Raw genomic sequence first — 16,527 nt, forward strand, 5'->3', positions numbered from 1 at the left:
CTATGTCCAGTGCTTAAAAATAACTTGAGGTTTAACAAAGAAAACAAAAAAGCCCCCAACACTACTGAGCATAGGTTTAATGCTTTTTTTTTTGCACCAATAAAATGAAACATGCAAGAGTAACTGCAACATTATATCCATATATTTATTGCACAAATACATACTGGTCCTACGCATAGCTTCTCCTGACAAATGCATTCTTTGATGTATAAGGTGATCGTTTTACAAGTGCAATGTTTTAAAATTTTGAATTTCCAGAAAGCTCATTAATTCTGCACAGACTATACAAATGGTCCAGTGGTGGTGTTCAGTGGAGAAGAAAACTGAAGCTGTAGGTTCTTAGTTATAATTATGACTGCATAAATAAGCAACACATTAGAAGTTCCTCTCAGAATTCACAAGAGTAGATATTCACAGATTAACCTAAAAGGCATTATTTATATTAGCACATGCTCACCTTTAATTTCTCCCTTAGACTTTCTTTATCTGCCATCATTCTTCTGAAGTCAGCTAATGCAATGTCTCTTTCCTCTTCCACGTGACTTTGAGAAACTAAAGTATGCTTTGCCTCCCTCCTTAACCTATTTAATTCATCCTGAGACTTTAAAAAAGTACTGCTTAGTAGTAGTCATACATTCAAAATAGTACATTGTATATAATGTTGAGAAAAATGACAAACTGATTTTTAGCATTCTGATTACACTAGATATACTACATTTCTTTCTAGTTGTTTCCTAGACATCCAGAAAGCACTCCTTAAGTTGTATAAAGGCAAAGAATTCTTGATTTTCCCAAAATACACTTAATGCTTTTTCCTCCTCCTTATGCCCAAACCCCCTTCTGTTCTCATTCATTACTTCCTCCTCCTTCCTTTCCAGTTTCTATCCTCCCCTACCTTGCTCATGAATTCTACCTCTCCCTTAGCTTCCTAACCTTTTTATTTCCAAATTCCAAGTACAGTATGTAATCTTAATTAATTACTTTTCAGAAGGAAAAGAGTTGTGAATTAGAAGTTGCAATATACTATACATAACTGTAAAAGCATTATTTGAAAGTGTTTTAAAATATACATCGCTTGAAAAATTTCTTAAGAACTCACATATTTGAGGGCATAAGATTCTAAAGTTAGCATTCTTTTGAGGATGCTAATCCATAGAGTTCCATAGCATAAATATGAGTCAACAGTGTAACATTGTTGCAAAAAAAGCGAACATCATTCTGGGATGTATTAGCAAGAGCATTGTAAGCAAGACACGAGAAGTAATTCTTCCACTCTACTCCACACTGATTAGGCCTCAACTGGATTTGTGTGCCCAGTTCTGGGTGCCACATTTCAGGAAAGATGTGGACAAATTGGAGAAAGTTCAGTGAAAAGCAACAAAAATGATTAAAGATCTAGAAAACATGACTGATGGAGGAAGATTGAAAAAATTGGGTGTGTTTGGAGAAGAGGAGACTGAGAGGGGACATGAGAACAGTTTTTAAGTACATAAAAGGTTGTTACAAGGAGGATGGAGAAGATTTGTTCTTCTTAACCTCCGAGGATAAAACAAGAAACAATGGGCTTAAATTGCAGCAGGGCGGTTTAGGTTGGACATTAGGTAAAACTTTCTAATTGTCAAAGTGGTTAAGCACTGGAATAAATTGCCTAGGGAAGTTGTGGAATCTCCATCATTGGAGATTTTTAAGAGCAGGTTAGACAAACACCTGTCAGGAATGCTCTAGATAATACTTAGTCCTGCCATGAGTGCAGGGGACTGGACTAGATGACCTCTCGGGGTCCCTTCCAGTCCTATGATTCCATAAAACAGGTAAAGCTGTAAAACTGGATTTAAAGTATTAGGTGACTTAAGGTTTGTCTACACTGCCCTGCAGTTTGGACTATAAAGAGTGTGAACAGCAGTGTGCACTAAAACTGCTGTGTTCTAATTCCCTCATGTGGACTCTGCTGGCACAAACTAAAAGTTTCTTAATTCATGTTAACGTAGTCCTGTTTGAGAACTACGACGTTAACAAGATTAGGAACCTTTTCGTTTGCTCCCGCAACGCCTACACAGAGCAGTTACAGCACAGCACTTTGGCGTGCACTGCTGTTCACACTTCCATAGGCCAAACCACAGAGAAGAACAGACATAGTCTTACATAGTTTACATATTAACTAGTAACACTAAAAGATTACAATTTTAACTCCTATCTACCTAATCTAAGATTTTCTACAACACTCATCACTGTAGTATCTAAGGAATTAGATCTGCACAACAAATATCCTAACTGAATTCAGGAAGACATAGTAGCCACTACTAGAATTTCTTTGAAGTTAAGATACCAATTTATTACAAAGCAATAAAAATCAGGAATTATGTAATTAACAAATAATTCTAAATTTGCAATCCTATTACAGTAGTTACAGCTTGTTATATCTTGGTTGATCTATGCTCCCAGGATCCCACTATGCTGAGCCCCAAGTCCCTCAATCCCTGTTTGTTTTTTAATTAATAAACAGTACTACAAAGTGTTAGTCAATTAATTTAATGGCAACTAGATCAAGCCCTTAATTTCTTACCTGTTCATAAAGGACATTTAATTTGTCTCTTTCTGCAGTCAGTAATTTGACATTGGATTGAATTTCTATCATGTGCTTTTCAAATCTATCCAACATAGATTGTAGTTCATCTCTTTCTCTCGTGATCAACCTCATATCTTCACTCTGCAAAGTAAATAAAAAAATTCTAATTCTAAGTATATATTTAATATATAACACTATTAGTAACATCTGTATAACATTAGTAACATCTGTAAAATATATATTTCTAGGCAAAAGTCAGCAAAATGGAGCCCCAATCCTGATTCAGTTTCTATGCTTTACTGTAAATACCAAACAAGGAACCGTTTTTCTAAAACCTGACAAAACATGTAGGGTATGTCTATACAGCAATTAGACACCTGCGGCTGGCCCGTGCCAACTGACTCAGGCTAAAAGGCTCAGGTTAAAGGGCTGTTTAATTGTGGTGCAGCTGTTCGGGCTCGGGCTGCAGTCCAAGTCCTAACGTCTATACTGCAATTAGACAGACCCTTAGGTCAAGCCCAAATCACCTGGCACAGGCCAGCTGTGGATTTTTAATTGTTGTATAGATACTTATGTGTTAGGGTACCTTAGATAACCAGACAGACACACCCTTAGATCTCTCTTGCTTCTTTCCTCTTTAATTTGAAATAAAAGTATTTTTCTACAGATTGAGCAATAATGGAAGACTTGAAAAATGTCAACAGTAAAAGGAGATTTCAGAGTAGCAGCCGTGTTAGTCTGTATCCCCAAAAAGAACAGGAGTACTTGTGGCACCTTAGAGACTAACATATTTATTTGAGCATAAGCTTTCGTGGGCTACAGCCCACTTCATCAGATGCATAGAATGGAACATCATGAAGTTGAAGGATTTCCAGTCTATTTCAGAGTGGTAGCCATGTTAGTCTGTAACAGCAAAAACAACAAGGAGTCCTTGTGGCACCTTAGAGACGAACAAATTTATTTGGGCATAAGCTTTCGTGGGCTAAAACCTACTTCATCAGATGCATGGAATGAAAAATACAGTAAGCAGTATATATATTACAGCACATGAAAAGATGGGAGTTGCCTTACCAAGTGGGGAGTGGGGGGGTCAGTGCCAACAAGGCCAATTCAATCAAGGTGGAAGTGGCCTATTCTCAACAGTTGTCAAGAAGGTGTGAGTATCAACAGAGGGAAAATTACTATTATGGTTCACAGTTACTTATGCTTCATGTTGTGAATATAATTTAAAAAAACAATTTGCAGAAAATTATTTACCCTGTTAATATTTAGATTATATTTTATCACTTCTTGAATGGAACTAATATTTCCAGCAACAGATCTGCATTGCTTTTTCCACCATTCATTGATAAAAGGGGCGTTACCTTTTCTGGAGACCTACGGCACGGGCTAGCTCTTCGTTTTATCATCTTTTGAAGATATTCTAGCTCTCTTTTATAGTAATCCCTGTCTTCTTCTAAAGTCTTCACAAATGCATCTAGTCGAGAAGGTGACTTGTCTCCAAAAGCTATACCATATTCTAACCTCATTCTCTCTACTTCTAAGACAAGTTCTCGTTCTGCAGAGGAAAGCAACCAAGAAATAACAAAACTAGCATATATATGAGTAACAGACTATTTTAAGGAATGCAATTGCTAAATATTACAACAAAATCTGATCATGAAGATAGAATACATTTTCTTATTGACAAAACTAGAGAGTTAACTGTATTTGCCTAATATACGAGTTAAAAGTTTTAGAAGTATTTCTAATATATTGCAGCTAGAAAGGAATGCAACAAACTCACACAGAGAGAGAGACGCAAAAAATAAAATAAATAGAACAGGAGCCACAGTCAGTATACTGCAGTTCCATAACAATTTATTTTGCATTAACAATTAGAGTATGTTATTCAGGACAGACATGTATCATCTACAGGTTTAATAAGATTAGCACAAATAAAGCCTAAAATCACTACAGAAGTATGTACACCCCTCACACAGAAAAAAATGCAACTCTACAGCTAAATTATAGCATGCATGCACAGTTTCAGTGCTGGAATATTTTGATGGAAAACCTTACGTCTTCATACTATTATTTTCACTCCAAATATAACATGATCCCGATTTAGTGTTATTACTACTTACGGATAAATATATTTAAGATGTTAATCTTTTAAAAAAATAACATAAAAGATGTATTTAAGGGAATCAATATTTAAACATTTACCTATAATTTCAAAGTTTTCAACTTTTTCTGAAAGCCTTCGTTTCTCTTGCTCAAGCTGGTTTAACAACAGTTCAAAATTTTGTTTTTCATCTGCTTTTCCAAAGAGTTCATCAGCTAGCCTCTCTTTTTCTCTCCGACATGAACATAACTCCTAATATAAAAGTACTGAAAAAGTTAGTAGATTCCTAAAAATGTCACTAAATAAAAATTAAGCAAAGTATTTTAAATAAAATAATTTAACATTTTCTTAGTTTTCTAATTTTGATCAGACGTTGCTACTGTTTAACCAACCCCAAGTACAAAATTTTAAATGTTAATCAATATGTATTGTTTTGGTGTCAATTTTTTTACTATAATCAAGTGTGCAGTAAAAATACATTATGCTACGTCACGCATTCAGAACCTGGCAGTCAGCTATGAAACTAAGGCCTTGTCTACACTATGGAGGGAGATCGATCTAAGTTACGCAACTTCAGCTACGTGAATAACATAACTGAAGTCGACGTACTTAGGTCTACTTACCGCGGGGTCTACACTATGCAATATCGACTGGAGACAGTCTCCCATCAACTCCCCTTGCGCTTCTCATTCAAGTGGAATACAGAAGTTGATGGGAGAGCAATCAGTGGTCGATTTAGTGGGTCCCGCTAAATCGACCGCTGATGCATCGATCGCCACACATCGAACTCCCAGTAAGTGTAGACAAGCCCTAAGAAGAATCAGGTCAGTTTCATTCTGCTGTTATAAGAGGGAAAAATAATTTGAAAAAAAAACATGGAGAGGAATGAGCAAAGGAAAGAAGATACAACTAAAGTAAGAGATTTTAGTAAGCAGGTCTGATCAAACAGTATTTTGTAAATATAAAATATTTGATTAATTTAATTGGCATTGGTTAAATAATTTGTATGACAATATTTTGTTGTATTCAACTAGTTCTGTATCTGCTCAAATACTATTTGGTGCAGATTTTTTCTATTATTAGATCCTCCTACTAATTGAATGCTTTTTTAAAAGCATATTTTATATAAAGTTGATTTTATACAATACTTAAACAGTGCCACTACATGATGTGCTGTTTTCAACTACAGGAGACAGACTTGAAAAATACCTGTGTCCCCATGTCCTTTAATCTGGGCTTTTAAACTTTGTCTCCAACCTACCAAGTGCTGGGTAAAATGTTGGAAGTCCTGATTAAGAGATTGAGCAGTTTCCATATGAAGAAAATTCTCTGAAATGTTCTACTTGGGTGTGGTGAAAATAATTATACCATTACAAATTAAGGACTGTGACATTGGGGAAGGAGGAATGATAATAGGGAAAACTCAAAGAAAAAATTGTACTTTACACAGAAAAGTCTTTTGTAATACAACATGTAGAAACAAATACAAAAAGAAAACTACAATGCTTAACCAAACTATTTTTCTACAGAATTGTTTTCTTTAGTTTATTCAAATTTACAACAAAATGATAGGATGGCTGATTCAGCTTTTTAACTTTGGAATCTTCTCTCTAAGCTATTTTATTAAAGTTCTTAAATATTATAGAAGATATTCATGCCTATATACATTTTGTTTCAAAAAAGCTAACAGATCTTTTCCTTCCTGTAAATTAAACAATTGATCTCATAAGGATGAATGCGCATTAAAACATTCTATACAAGATATGATAAACAGAAAAAAAGAAAATCCACAATTTAATTGGAGTTAGCTGAATAAACCTCAATTTGAAAAGGTGGTTTTACTTACTGACTTAAGTCTCGCTATTGTTTCCTCAAGATCCTGTATTTCACTATGTTTTCTTTTAATTTCTTTCTATTAATCAAAGTTAACATACATTAATAAAAATTAAGTATTCTAAATTATAATTCCTTTAAAATCAAATACCCCTGAGATTATGTACAAAATATTTTTTGTGAGAAATATACAATTTACTTAGAAAGTGATTTCTACTTTGCTAAATTCTAAGTACACATACGTAAGCTGAACTTAATATCTAAGAATTTACTAGTCATCACTTACTTGATCAAGAGCTTAATTTCCATGCTATTTATTAAATAAAGTACAGAAGTACTGAAAATGTCTGAAATTTGCTGCACACAGACTTATATTCCGCTTAGAACATAGCGATTAAATGAACTATTGCTTGATTCCTCAGCGCAGAACCCTCCAAACTCAATTATCATTGTTACAAAGATCTATCTTGTCTCAGGAGTTCTTGGTCTCAGGATTTTTTTTTTTAAACAGTCTTCTTCCTTCTAGAAGCTAACTACTCTTTAAATAACTGTCTTGCCTAAAACAGTAAAGTGACAAAATAAGAGAAATAAACTCTCTTCTATTAGCATGCATGCTGGCCTATTTTGTGCATTTTCCTGCTCATTCTTAATAGAACAGAGAACAAAATTTTAAACACAAAGCACCAAGAGATGAACCCAAACAAAGTTTTATGGTACTTTATAGTACTATACAAAGCTTTGTGATACCATAGTAACAAAAATATATATTTAATCAAGGTGTAAGGATAGTCACCTTTCAATGAGAAATTCTATACAACATTCTAAGTACATTTCATAATGTTTTGATCTGCGGTAGGAAAATAATCCTTGTATCCTTTAAATGCAGATTCAACTCCTCTGACTTGAATGGGAGTTGGATCAGATCCATAAGAACATAGCAAATTACAGTACTTGCTTACCTTAGCTTCCCCAATTTCCTTATCTGCAGTCTCAAGCACAATTTCTTTGTGTCTTTCCAACTGCTGTGCCAAATGGTCTATCTCACTCAGTTCTTGGCATAGTTCTTCATTTTTATTGCTTAAATGAACCACTTCACTAGTGACATTTTGTTTGGTGTCCAAAAGGTCTTGTATGCGATTCTCAAGCTCTCTGTTTGTTTGCTGAAGATATTCAACCTATGATGTATTTATAATTAAAACAGTAATATTAAATACAAAATTGTCAAATACTATTAAAGAAGATAGTAGAATACCTCTTCCACTGTTTCTGAATCACTGTACCTGCTTTACACATTAAAAACAAACACCATATCTATTTGTAAAAAATTGCAGTTTTTCCTATTCTTAAAATGTAATAAAAGTTAACATAAAAAAAAAAAGATTAACATGGAGTTAAGGTTGTAGACACTCAGCAGTGCCTTGAGCGCCTTGTACCCTACCGGAACACGAATTTAATTCCCAGAACCCAAATGCTAAGAAACCACAAAGTGTGGAGTTAAGACCCACTATCACCTTCACAAGAAGCTTAGGGCTAGTCTACACTGGAAGCGCTACATTAGCAGAGCTGCAGTGATGCAGCTGCGTCACTGTAGCGCGTCTGGTGAAGACACTCTATGGTGACAGGAGAGAGCTCTCCCGTCGGCATAATAAATCTACTTCCATGACAGATGGTAGCTATGTTGGCTGGAGACGCTTTCCTGCCGACAAAGCACTGTCCACACCGGCGCTTAGGTCAGTATAACTTACGTCACTCACACCCCTGAGTGACGTAAGTGGCTAATATCTGACCTTAGTATTGTAATAAAAAACACAAACATCAGAAAACTGGGAAGTGCATAGCCAGGCTAAGGGAGCTGGAGTATTGAGGTTGCAAGCCTGCACCATTCCTGAAGGACATTAATGGGTGAACATCCGTGTCCCCACATATTCACCCCTACCAGAGCCTTGGGGGCAGTAATGGATGGAGAATCTATGTCCCTCACAAGTCCCCACTTGATCTCCTCTCCCCATTCCTACTATGTACCTTTACAACCCCAATATCTTTCCCCTCACCCAAGGTACTGAAGGGATATCACTCCCCTCACATTCCTGACCCTGAATTTCCACTTATGTCACCTGTAGCCTAGGGAAGGAGTTCACCTACCTGGAGAAGAAGGATGGGTCAGTGGTCAGAGCATTAACTTGGGACTCTTGAGACCCAGATTCCATTTGCTGCTCTGCCCTTGACTTCCTGTGTGCATGACTTTGGGCAAACCACTTTGGGTATATCTACACTTGGTGATAGGGGTGTGATTCCGAGCTCGAGGAGACAGACTTACACTAGCCTTCATCAGGCTAGCACACTAAAACCAGAGTGTAGCCATGGCAACATTAGCTGTGGGAAGGGCTAGCTTCCCAGAGTACGTATGTAGGGTCTCTAATGGGCAAGTATTCAGGGTGGCTAGCCCATTGTGCTGCCACAGCATTTTTAGCATGCTCTCTCAATGAGGACTAGCACGAGTATGTCTCCTCAGGTTGGGAACTACATCCCCATCTCAAAGTTGAAACATACTCTTAGTCTCTCTGTGCCTCAGTTCCATATCTGTATACTGGGATAATGATACTTCTATTGTTCACAAGGATGTTGTGAGAATAAAACAAACAAACATTCTGAGGTGCTCAGATATTACAGTAATGGGGGCCATATAAGCTAACTAGATACACAGTTATCAGCAGTGCTCACCCTAATAAGTCCCAGAGACTCATTAGACAAGCACTGCTAGTAGCTAGGGAAATGTGTTCCGTGGACCACTGGAGACATGAGGGGTGGGGGCAGTAAAGGGGAGTAGCAGTACAAGGGGAACAAAGCATGACCCATCGGTTCCCTTTATGTTATGGGGAACTGGAGTATCAGGGAACACAGCAGAAATGGTGGGAGGGGATTAAATGGGGATATGTATATCCCCATATAGATGCTTTCCTCCATTTCCCTAGGCTTAGGGGGCTCCCTCGCTACAGAAGTCCTATAAAGCAGGAGCTGCTATTACATTATAAATATGGGGAAAAAATGCAACTTAAGACAAAATAAATGCTTCCTTTTAAGAGGTCTACTGCTGTGTTTGTTTAACCTCTCAGTACCATTTTTAAAAATAAGTACAAAGGGTTTATGAATTTGACTTCAATGAGACAACACACATGAGCAAAATTACCTACCTTCATGAGTATTTGCAGGATTGCAGCCTAAATTACTCACTTCATTAATTCTGATCTTCAATTAAACAATGTATGCAAATTTTCTACTTTTTAAACACATTTATTTTAATTTTGGAATATCAATTGTTCAGCATTCTTTAACAGTTACTATTTAAAGTTGCTAGTTTCAATTTTAAAGTTTTTCTTGAGATACTTATTTCTACTTCCCAGTCAGAATTGCCTTTGCAGATTAATACCCCAATACACATGCTATGAACATGTGAATATTTAGGGGGAATTGCATGGCTCAAAGGCACCACTTTTCCAGATTCTCTGACCCTATGATGCCAAAGACACAAGTGTGTCTGCAAAGACAATGTAGTTGAAGAATCAGACTTAACTGTAAGTAACTTCTCTTTTCAGTGCACAGTTTCAGTCCCTCACATACAGAAAAAAAAATATAAAGGACTGAACAAAAACTTTATTGTTTTCAAATTAGTCCAAACATCATACAGAGATTTTACAGTTTGAACATAACAAAATGAAAGTTACTAAACACAGATGTCTTACCCAATATTTTTTAGTAAGAAACTAAGACCTTTGGGTTATAAACCGAAACTATTCTAAACAAACATTAAGTCATTTAAAAATAAACTGGTAACAAAAGACATGATGCAATTTTAAATTAAGCCTCTTAAGCTGATCCTGTTTCTAACATAAAACATATTTTTTAAAAAGAGAAGCTACAAGTAATTCATAGGTTGCAAGTATTTCTAAATTTGCAAAACTAATGTGCATAAATGTGTTACCTGCAAATTTAAATGGGCAATAAGCTTCTCGTTACTTTTACTTCTGGATTCCAAAGATATAACATCATGAGAGCGACCACCATCCAGTGCTAGTACTAGACGTTCTATCTCTCTATCTCTCAGTTCAACCTTTAGGGAGAAAATATTTATTCCTTTGAAGTGCTTATTTTTTTCCTAGCCAGCCTTAGAAAACCTCTACTATTTTTGTATACTTTAGATTGAATTCAAAGTTGCTAGCCATTTGTTTGTCACAATAATAATAAATATATAACTGGATGACATACTGTAAGAGGAAATCTGAAAATTTAAAATCTCTAGAACATTAAAGGCAGTGGCCTGGCTGGGAAAATGCCACTGCTTACTTTATTATATTTATTACTTTTAAGTTGAAAATGTTCAATATTTTAAAAGAATATTCCCCCCTCCACCATTTTGTTCATCCCCATTTAAATTTACATATTTATTTTTGGTAACAGTACAAGAAAAACAACATAGTGGTTTGTGTTAATTTAAAATGAAAAGAAAAGAATCTGCGGTAAAAATTAAATTTGAGAAGTCGCTCGAAAAAAATATCCTGTCCAAATACATATCTTTAAAAGAGTAAATAAATAGGCACAAAAAGGGAATAGAAAGCACATATGCAAAGTACAGCAAAGGCACAGATCTTAGATATTCAAGAATGCAAAAAACATAAATGTTTTCAAAATCCAAAGCATGAGTTCAATCATGTCTTCTCGTTATTAATGATTATTATGATTGACATGTATAAATTGGCAAAAAAAAGTGTTTTTCAAGTGTATTCCCAATGTCAAATGTTTTCCACAAGCACATTCTCATTAAAAAAAGTAAAGAAGCTTACTAAATAGATTCAGAAGCGAAACATCTAAGTATCGACAGGTTTCAGAATATCAGCCATGGTAGTCTGTATCCGCAAAAAGAACAGGAGTGTGTGTGTGTGTGTGTGTGTGTGTGTGTGTGTGTGTGTGTGTGTGCACGCGCGCTCCATTCTATGCATTAAGTTGTTAGTCTCTAGGGTGCAAATCTAAGACGGGGGTCAGCAACCTTTCACAAGTGGTGTACCGAGTCTTCATTTATTCACTCTAATTTAAGGTTTTGCGTGCCGATAATACATTTTAATGTTTTTTAGAAAGTCTCTGTAAGTTTATATATTCTATAACTAAACTAGTGAGTATTGTAAAATAAACAAAGGTTTTTAAAATGTTTAAGAAGCTTCATTTAAAATTAAATTAAAATGTTGATCTTACGCCACCGGCCTGCTCAGCCCGCTGCTGGTCTGGGGTTCTGTTCACCTAGGCTGGCAGTGGGCTGAGCAGGGCCTGCAACCGGGACCCCAGCTGGGAAGGGTCTGGCAGCCGGGACCCCAGACCGGCAGCAGGCTGTGCGAGGCACGGCAGCCGGGACCCCAGACCGGCAGCGGGCTGAGCGGCTCAGCACACTACCGCTCAGGGGTTCCATTCGTCAGCTCCTGCCAGCCGGGATCCTGAATGCCAGATCCACTCAGCTCACTGTCAGTCTGGGGTCCCGGCCCTGCCCACATACAGTGGGTACCTACCTTCTCCCTGGTTCTGGCCCATTCTCTTCCTCTCTCTGCACTGAGATGAGGGTGGGAGTGCACTGAGCACAGGGTTGGGGGTGAAGAGTCTGGCCAGGAGCTAGAATGAGGGAGGGGGCTCAGGGTTGGGGCAGAAGGTTTGGGTGTGGGGCACTTATCTGGGCAGCTCCCATATGATGTGAAGGGTGCCGGTGGGGGGGAGAGAGAGAGAGAGAGAGAGAGAGAGAGAGAGAGAGTGTGTGTGTGTGTGTGTGTGTGTGCAGGAGCTCCCGTTTGGTGCATGGGGTGAGGGTGGAGATGTGGGGTGTGCAGGGGGGGGGGGCTGGAGATGTGGGGGGGTGCAAGAGTCAGGGCAGAGGGCTGGGGGCATGTGAGGGGGGTGCAGGTGTCGGGGCAGAGGGGGGGTTGGGTATGTGTGGGTGTGCCAGAGTCAGGGCTGGGGTCATGGCGGGCGTGAAGAAGTCAAGGAGAGGCCTGGGTGTGTATGAGGGAGGTACAGGGCCCAGGGCAGGGGCCTGGGGTGTGTGTGGGGAGGGTGTCGGGGTTCAGGGCAAAGGGCTGGGTGACTGCCCCCTTCAGAACACCCAACCCACTCGTTCTTTGTCCCCTGACTACTCCCTCCTGGGACCCCTGCCCCTAACTGCCCCCCAAGGCCTCCATCCCCTATCCAAGCCTCCCTGCTCCTTGTCCCCTGACTGCCTCCCTAGAACCCTACCCCCTACCTGCACCCTGACTGCCTCAACCCTTATCCACACCCCCACCCCCAGACAGACTCCCAGGACTCCCATGCCCCATCCAACCGCTCCCCGCCTCCTGACGGGACCTCCAGAACTCCCGACCCATCCAACCTCCCCCTGCTCCCTGCCTGCCGCAACCCCTCTCCACACCCCTACCCCGAACTTCCGACTCATCCAACCCCCCCTAGAGACTCCCTACCCTAACTGCCCCCCCCGGACCCTCCTTGCTCCCTGTCCCCTAACCACCCCCTGCCCCCTAACAGACCCCGGAACTCCCATGCCTCATCCACCACCCCCTGCTACCTGACTTCCCCCCTCCAGAGACCCCCCCGCCCCTACCCATCCCCCCCCAGGAGTCCATCCCCCCCATCCAACCCACCCTGCTCCCTGTCCCCTCACTGCCTCAACCCATTATCTACCCCTCCCCAGCCCCCTTAGCTTGAGGCTCCAAGCAGAGCCAGATACACTACCCCATGAGAGCGCACAGCCCTGCCTCTCAGAGCGCTGCACACATGGTGGCAGGGCTCTGGGTGACTGGGAAGCATCTTCTCCTTGCTGCGGAGCCAAACACTGCCACACGAGAACGCGCAGCTCCGGCCCCCAGAGCGCTGCGCGCGCGACGCCAGGGCTCCAGGGGAGGGGAGAAGGCGGGGGAGGGGCTAGTGGCTTGGTGCACTCGACCCGGTCCTCCAACCTGGGACCGCGGACCCCATGGCTTGCGGTGCTGGGCAGGATTTTTAATGACACGTGAAGTCCCAGCAGGCAGCCGCGTGCCATTAAAAATCGGCTCGCATGCTGTCTTTGGCACACATGCCATAGGTTGCCGACCCCTGATCTAAGTATTGGTATTCCATAATGTAGCTTATTCATGTGCCAATGTGCTTTCTCAGGCACATTACCATACTGCCAGCTAACGCATACAAAGGGTACCCTTAACCAATACTTTGCATCAAATATGCTACGTCAGTCAACTGTAAGCAGCATTGCTTAAACCAATAGTTCTCAACCAGTGGTACACATATCTCTGGGGGTATCCAGCGGTCTTCCAGAGGGTACATCAACTCATCTAGATATTTGCATACTTTTACAACAAGCTACATAAAAAGCACTAGAAAAGTCAGTACGAACTAAAATTTCATACAGACAATTACTTGTTTATACTGTTCTATATGCTGAAATTTAAGTACAAAATTTATATTCCAAAATATTTATTTTATAATTATATGGAAAAATGAGAAAGTAAGCAATTTTTCAGTAATAGTGTGCTGTGACACTTTTGTATTTCTATGGCTGATTTTTCAAGCAAATAGTTTTTAAGTGAGGTGAAACTTGGGGTACGCAAGAGAAATCTGACTCCTGAAAGGTCTGGGGTACAATAGTCTGGAAAGATTGAGAGCCACTGGCTTTAACTGTATGAGGAATATTTTTATGCATGATTGCAAGTTAACAAAACTGCAGCCACACAACAGGCATAAACAGATTACAGTAACATAATGCTTATTTGGATAATGAAGGATTTGTCACCTCTAATATCCTGCACATTCCTTAGGGGAAAAAAAGAGGTTATAATTTGATTGTGTCTGGTGGCCAAGTCAATGATTCAGACAATGGCAACAAGCTTTCTAAGGTCACTGATGCATTACTTCTGGTGCTCCTGTAGGTACTGTCCATTTTATTTTATATATATATCCAGATTTGTCTCAGAGGAAAATGCATTAAGATCAGAGTTTAGAAATTATTTTAAAACCAGAAAATATCAAAGGATTTTACTTTGTAAAGGTCCGACTTAATACTGTTCTTTCCTTCCTTCCTTTAACCCAATCTGATACTGGAAACTGATGTTTCCAAAGCTATTTTGGAAGAATCTCTGCTATCTCAGCTTGGAATAACAGAAGAACAGAGTTTCAATATGAAAAGATTTCAAGATGCCCAGTACTTTGTTCTAAACTAATCAGTAATACGCGTTCAAATGTCAACAAAGAATTTTATACAATCTGACCTGACCAAAAATAAAGTAAGGGGTAAGATAATTTGAATAACCGACCATGTCTTGAATATTTTGAAAAGCAAAACTACGAAGGAAGAAAAATGCTGTGGCAAAGAGAAGATGGGACTTTGACATGGGATAGCCTCATGTTTGGTGCACTGGTATGAAAAGGCCACAGTTGGTGTGACTGGATGCAATACTCATCTAAGGACTAGAAAAAGACCAGAATTCCTAGTCAGGCTCCTATGCAGGCAGGCAGACAATGTACAGGAAATCCAGACCAAAGACCGCTACATCTCTAACTCTCCAGACGACTAGCCTGGAAGGTAGGAACAGCAAAAGAAAATCAACTGCTGGGACTCAGACAAGACCAACCAAAAACACTGGGAAGTACCTGGTTATAAGAAGTGGCAAGAAATCCAGGCATATACTCAATAGGAAAAAAGATTGCTTTCAGGGAGATTTTTGAAACAGCTGCTTTTGAAACAGCCATGAATTGGTGTACCTTTGCACCCTAAGGGAACGGAGTTATTTTATCTGTTTAAGCTGAATTGTGCCCAAAGGAAAGACAATTAAGGGGCTTGATTGGCTGGATCATGGTCTGGGCAGGATGTGAAGGAAGTGGTTGTGGGAAAGGCAGTGGAGATTTCCGTTTCTGGCCATGGCTACACTCATACTTTACAGCGCTGCAACTTTCGTGCTCAGGGGTGTGAAAAAACACTCCCCTGAGGGCTGCAAGATACAGCGCTGTAAAGTATCAGTGTAATCACGGCGGTAACGCTGGGAGCGCGGCTCCCAGCGCTACACCCGTAAAGGATGTGGTTTACATGCAGCGCTGGGAGACCTCTCTCCCAGCGCTGCCGCTTCGACTACACTCACACTTCAAAGCACTGCCGCGGCAGCGCTCCGGCAGCGCTGCCAGGGCAGCGCTTTGAAATTCCAAATGTAGCCATACCCCTTACCTGACTTGTTTGTATGGCCTAAGGCTAGAGCTCTCAATACAAGGGAGAAAGGAGCTTACCATCACCTCCTTAGTACTAAGTAGTGTTACAGGTTATATTTGTTTGTGACCCACAAGAAAATTCAAATTAAAAACACTTGCTTACAAGAATATCCTGAGAACAAGCAACCAACAACTGTAGATTGAAATTTCTTTCCTCTATCACTACCTTAAAATCACTGACAAAGAAGGTCTCTGGAGAAGCTGGATATAGTTTTGCTAGCGTTTCATCACAGACTGAAAATACCTCGGTTTCAGCTGGTGATAAACTCCTTTAAGGGTTATTTAGGGTTATCAGGGAAGTTAAATTGGATAAATTTCAGAGTAGCAGCCATGTTAGCCTGTATCCACAAAGGAGTACTTGTGGCACCTTAGAGACTAAAATTTATTTGAGCATATGCTTTTGTGGGCTACAACCCACTTCATAGGATACATAGACTGGAACATACAGCAAGAAGATATTTATACATACAGAGAACATGAAAAGGTGGAAGTAGCCATACCAACTGTAAGAGGCCAATCAATTGAGATGAGCTATCATCAGGAGGAGAAAAAAAAACTTTTGAAGTGATAATTGGTGTAATGAATCTAATTCCCCATGTTATGTATCCTCACACCTTCTATGGATCATCTCAATTATCACTTCAAAAGTTTTTTTTCTCCTGCTGATGATAGCTCATCTCAATTGATTGGCCTCTTACAGTTGGTATGGCTACTTCCACCTTTTCATGTTCTCTGTATGTAT

At 39.6% G+C, this 16,527-nt stretch overlaps 1 protein-coding gene across 5 annotated transcripts in view; it reads right to left on the minus strand.

The window, feature by feature from the left end:
- The window catches only part of CEP135 (centrosomal protein 135), a 103,500-nt gene that overhangs the window by 62,242 nt on the left and 24,731 nt on the right, over window positions 1-16,527 (minus strand). For 3 of the 5 annotated variants that reach the window (XM_050947411.1, XM_050947414.1, XM_050947415.1), the window contains 7 exons: window positions 10,486-10,614; window positions 7,466-7,681; window positions 6,520-6,585; window positions 4,775-4,925; window positions 3,931-4,124; window positions 2,564-2,707; window positions 458-601 (listed from right to left, as the gene is read on the minus strand). In XM_050947411.1, the coding sequence (XP_050803368.1) occupies window positions 458-601; window positions 2,564-2,707; window positions 3,931-4,124; window positions 4,775-4,925; window positions 6,520-6,585; window positions 7,466-7,681; window positions 10,486-10,614 (1,044 nt within the window). The remainder of the gene's footprint in view (window positions 1-457; window positions 602-2,563; window positions 2,708-3,930; window positions 4,125-4,774; window positions 4,926-6,519; window positions 6,586-7,465; window positions 7,682-10,485; window positions 10,615-16,527) is intronic. The other 2 variants (XM_050947413.1, XM_050947412.1) reach the window with 2 other exon arrangements.

The sequence above is a fragment of the Gopherus flavomarginatus genome, chromosome 3 (genome assembly GCF_025201925.1).
Source record: "Gopherus flavomarginatus isolate rGopFla2 chromosome 3, rGopFla2.mat.asm, whole genome shotgun sequence".
In the NCBI taxonomy this organism is placed as follows: domain Eukaryota; kingdom Metazoa; phylum Chordata; order Testudines; family Testudinidae; genus Gopherus; species Gopherus flavomarginatus.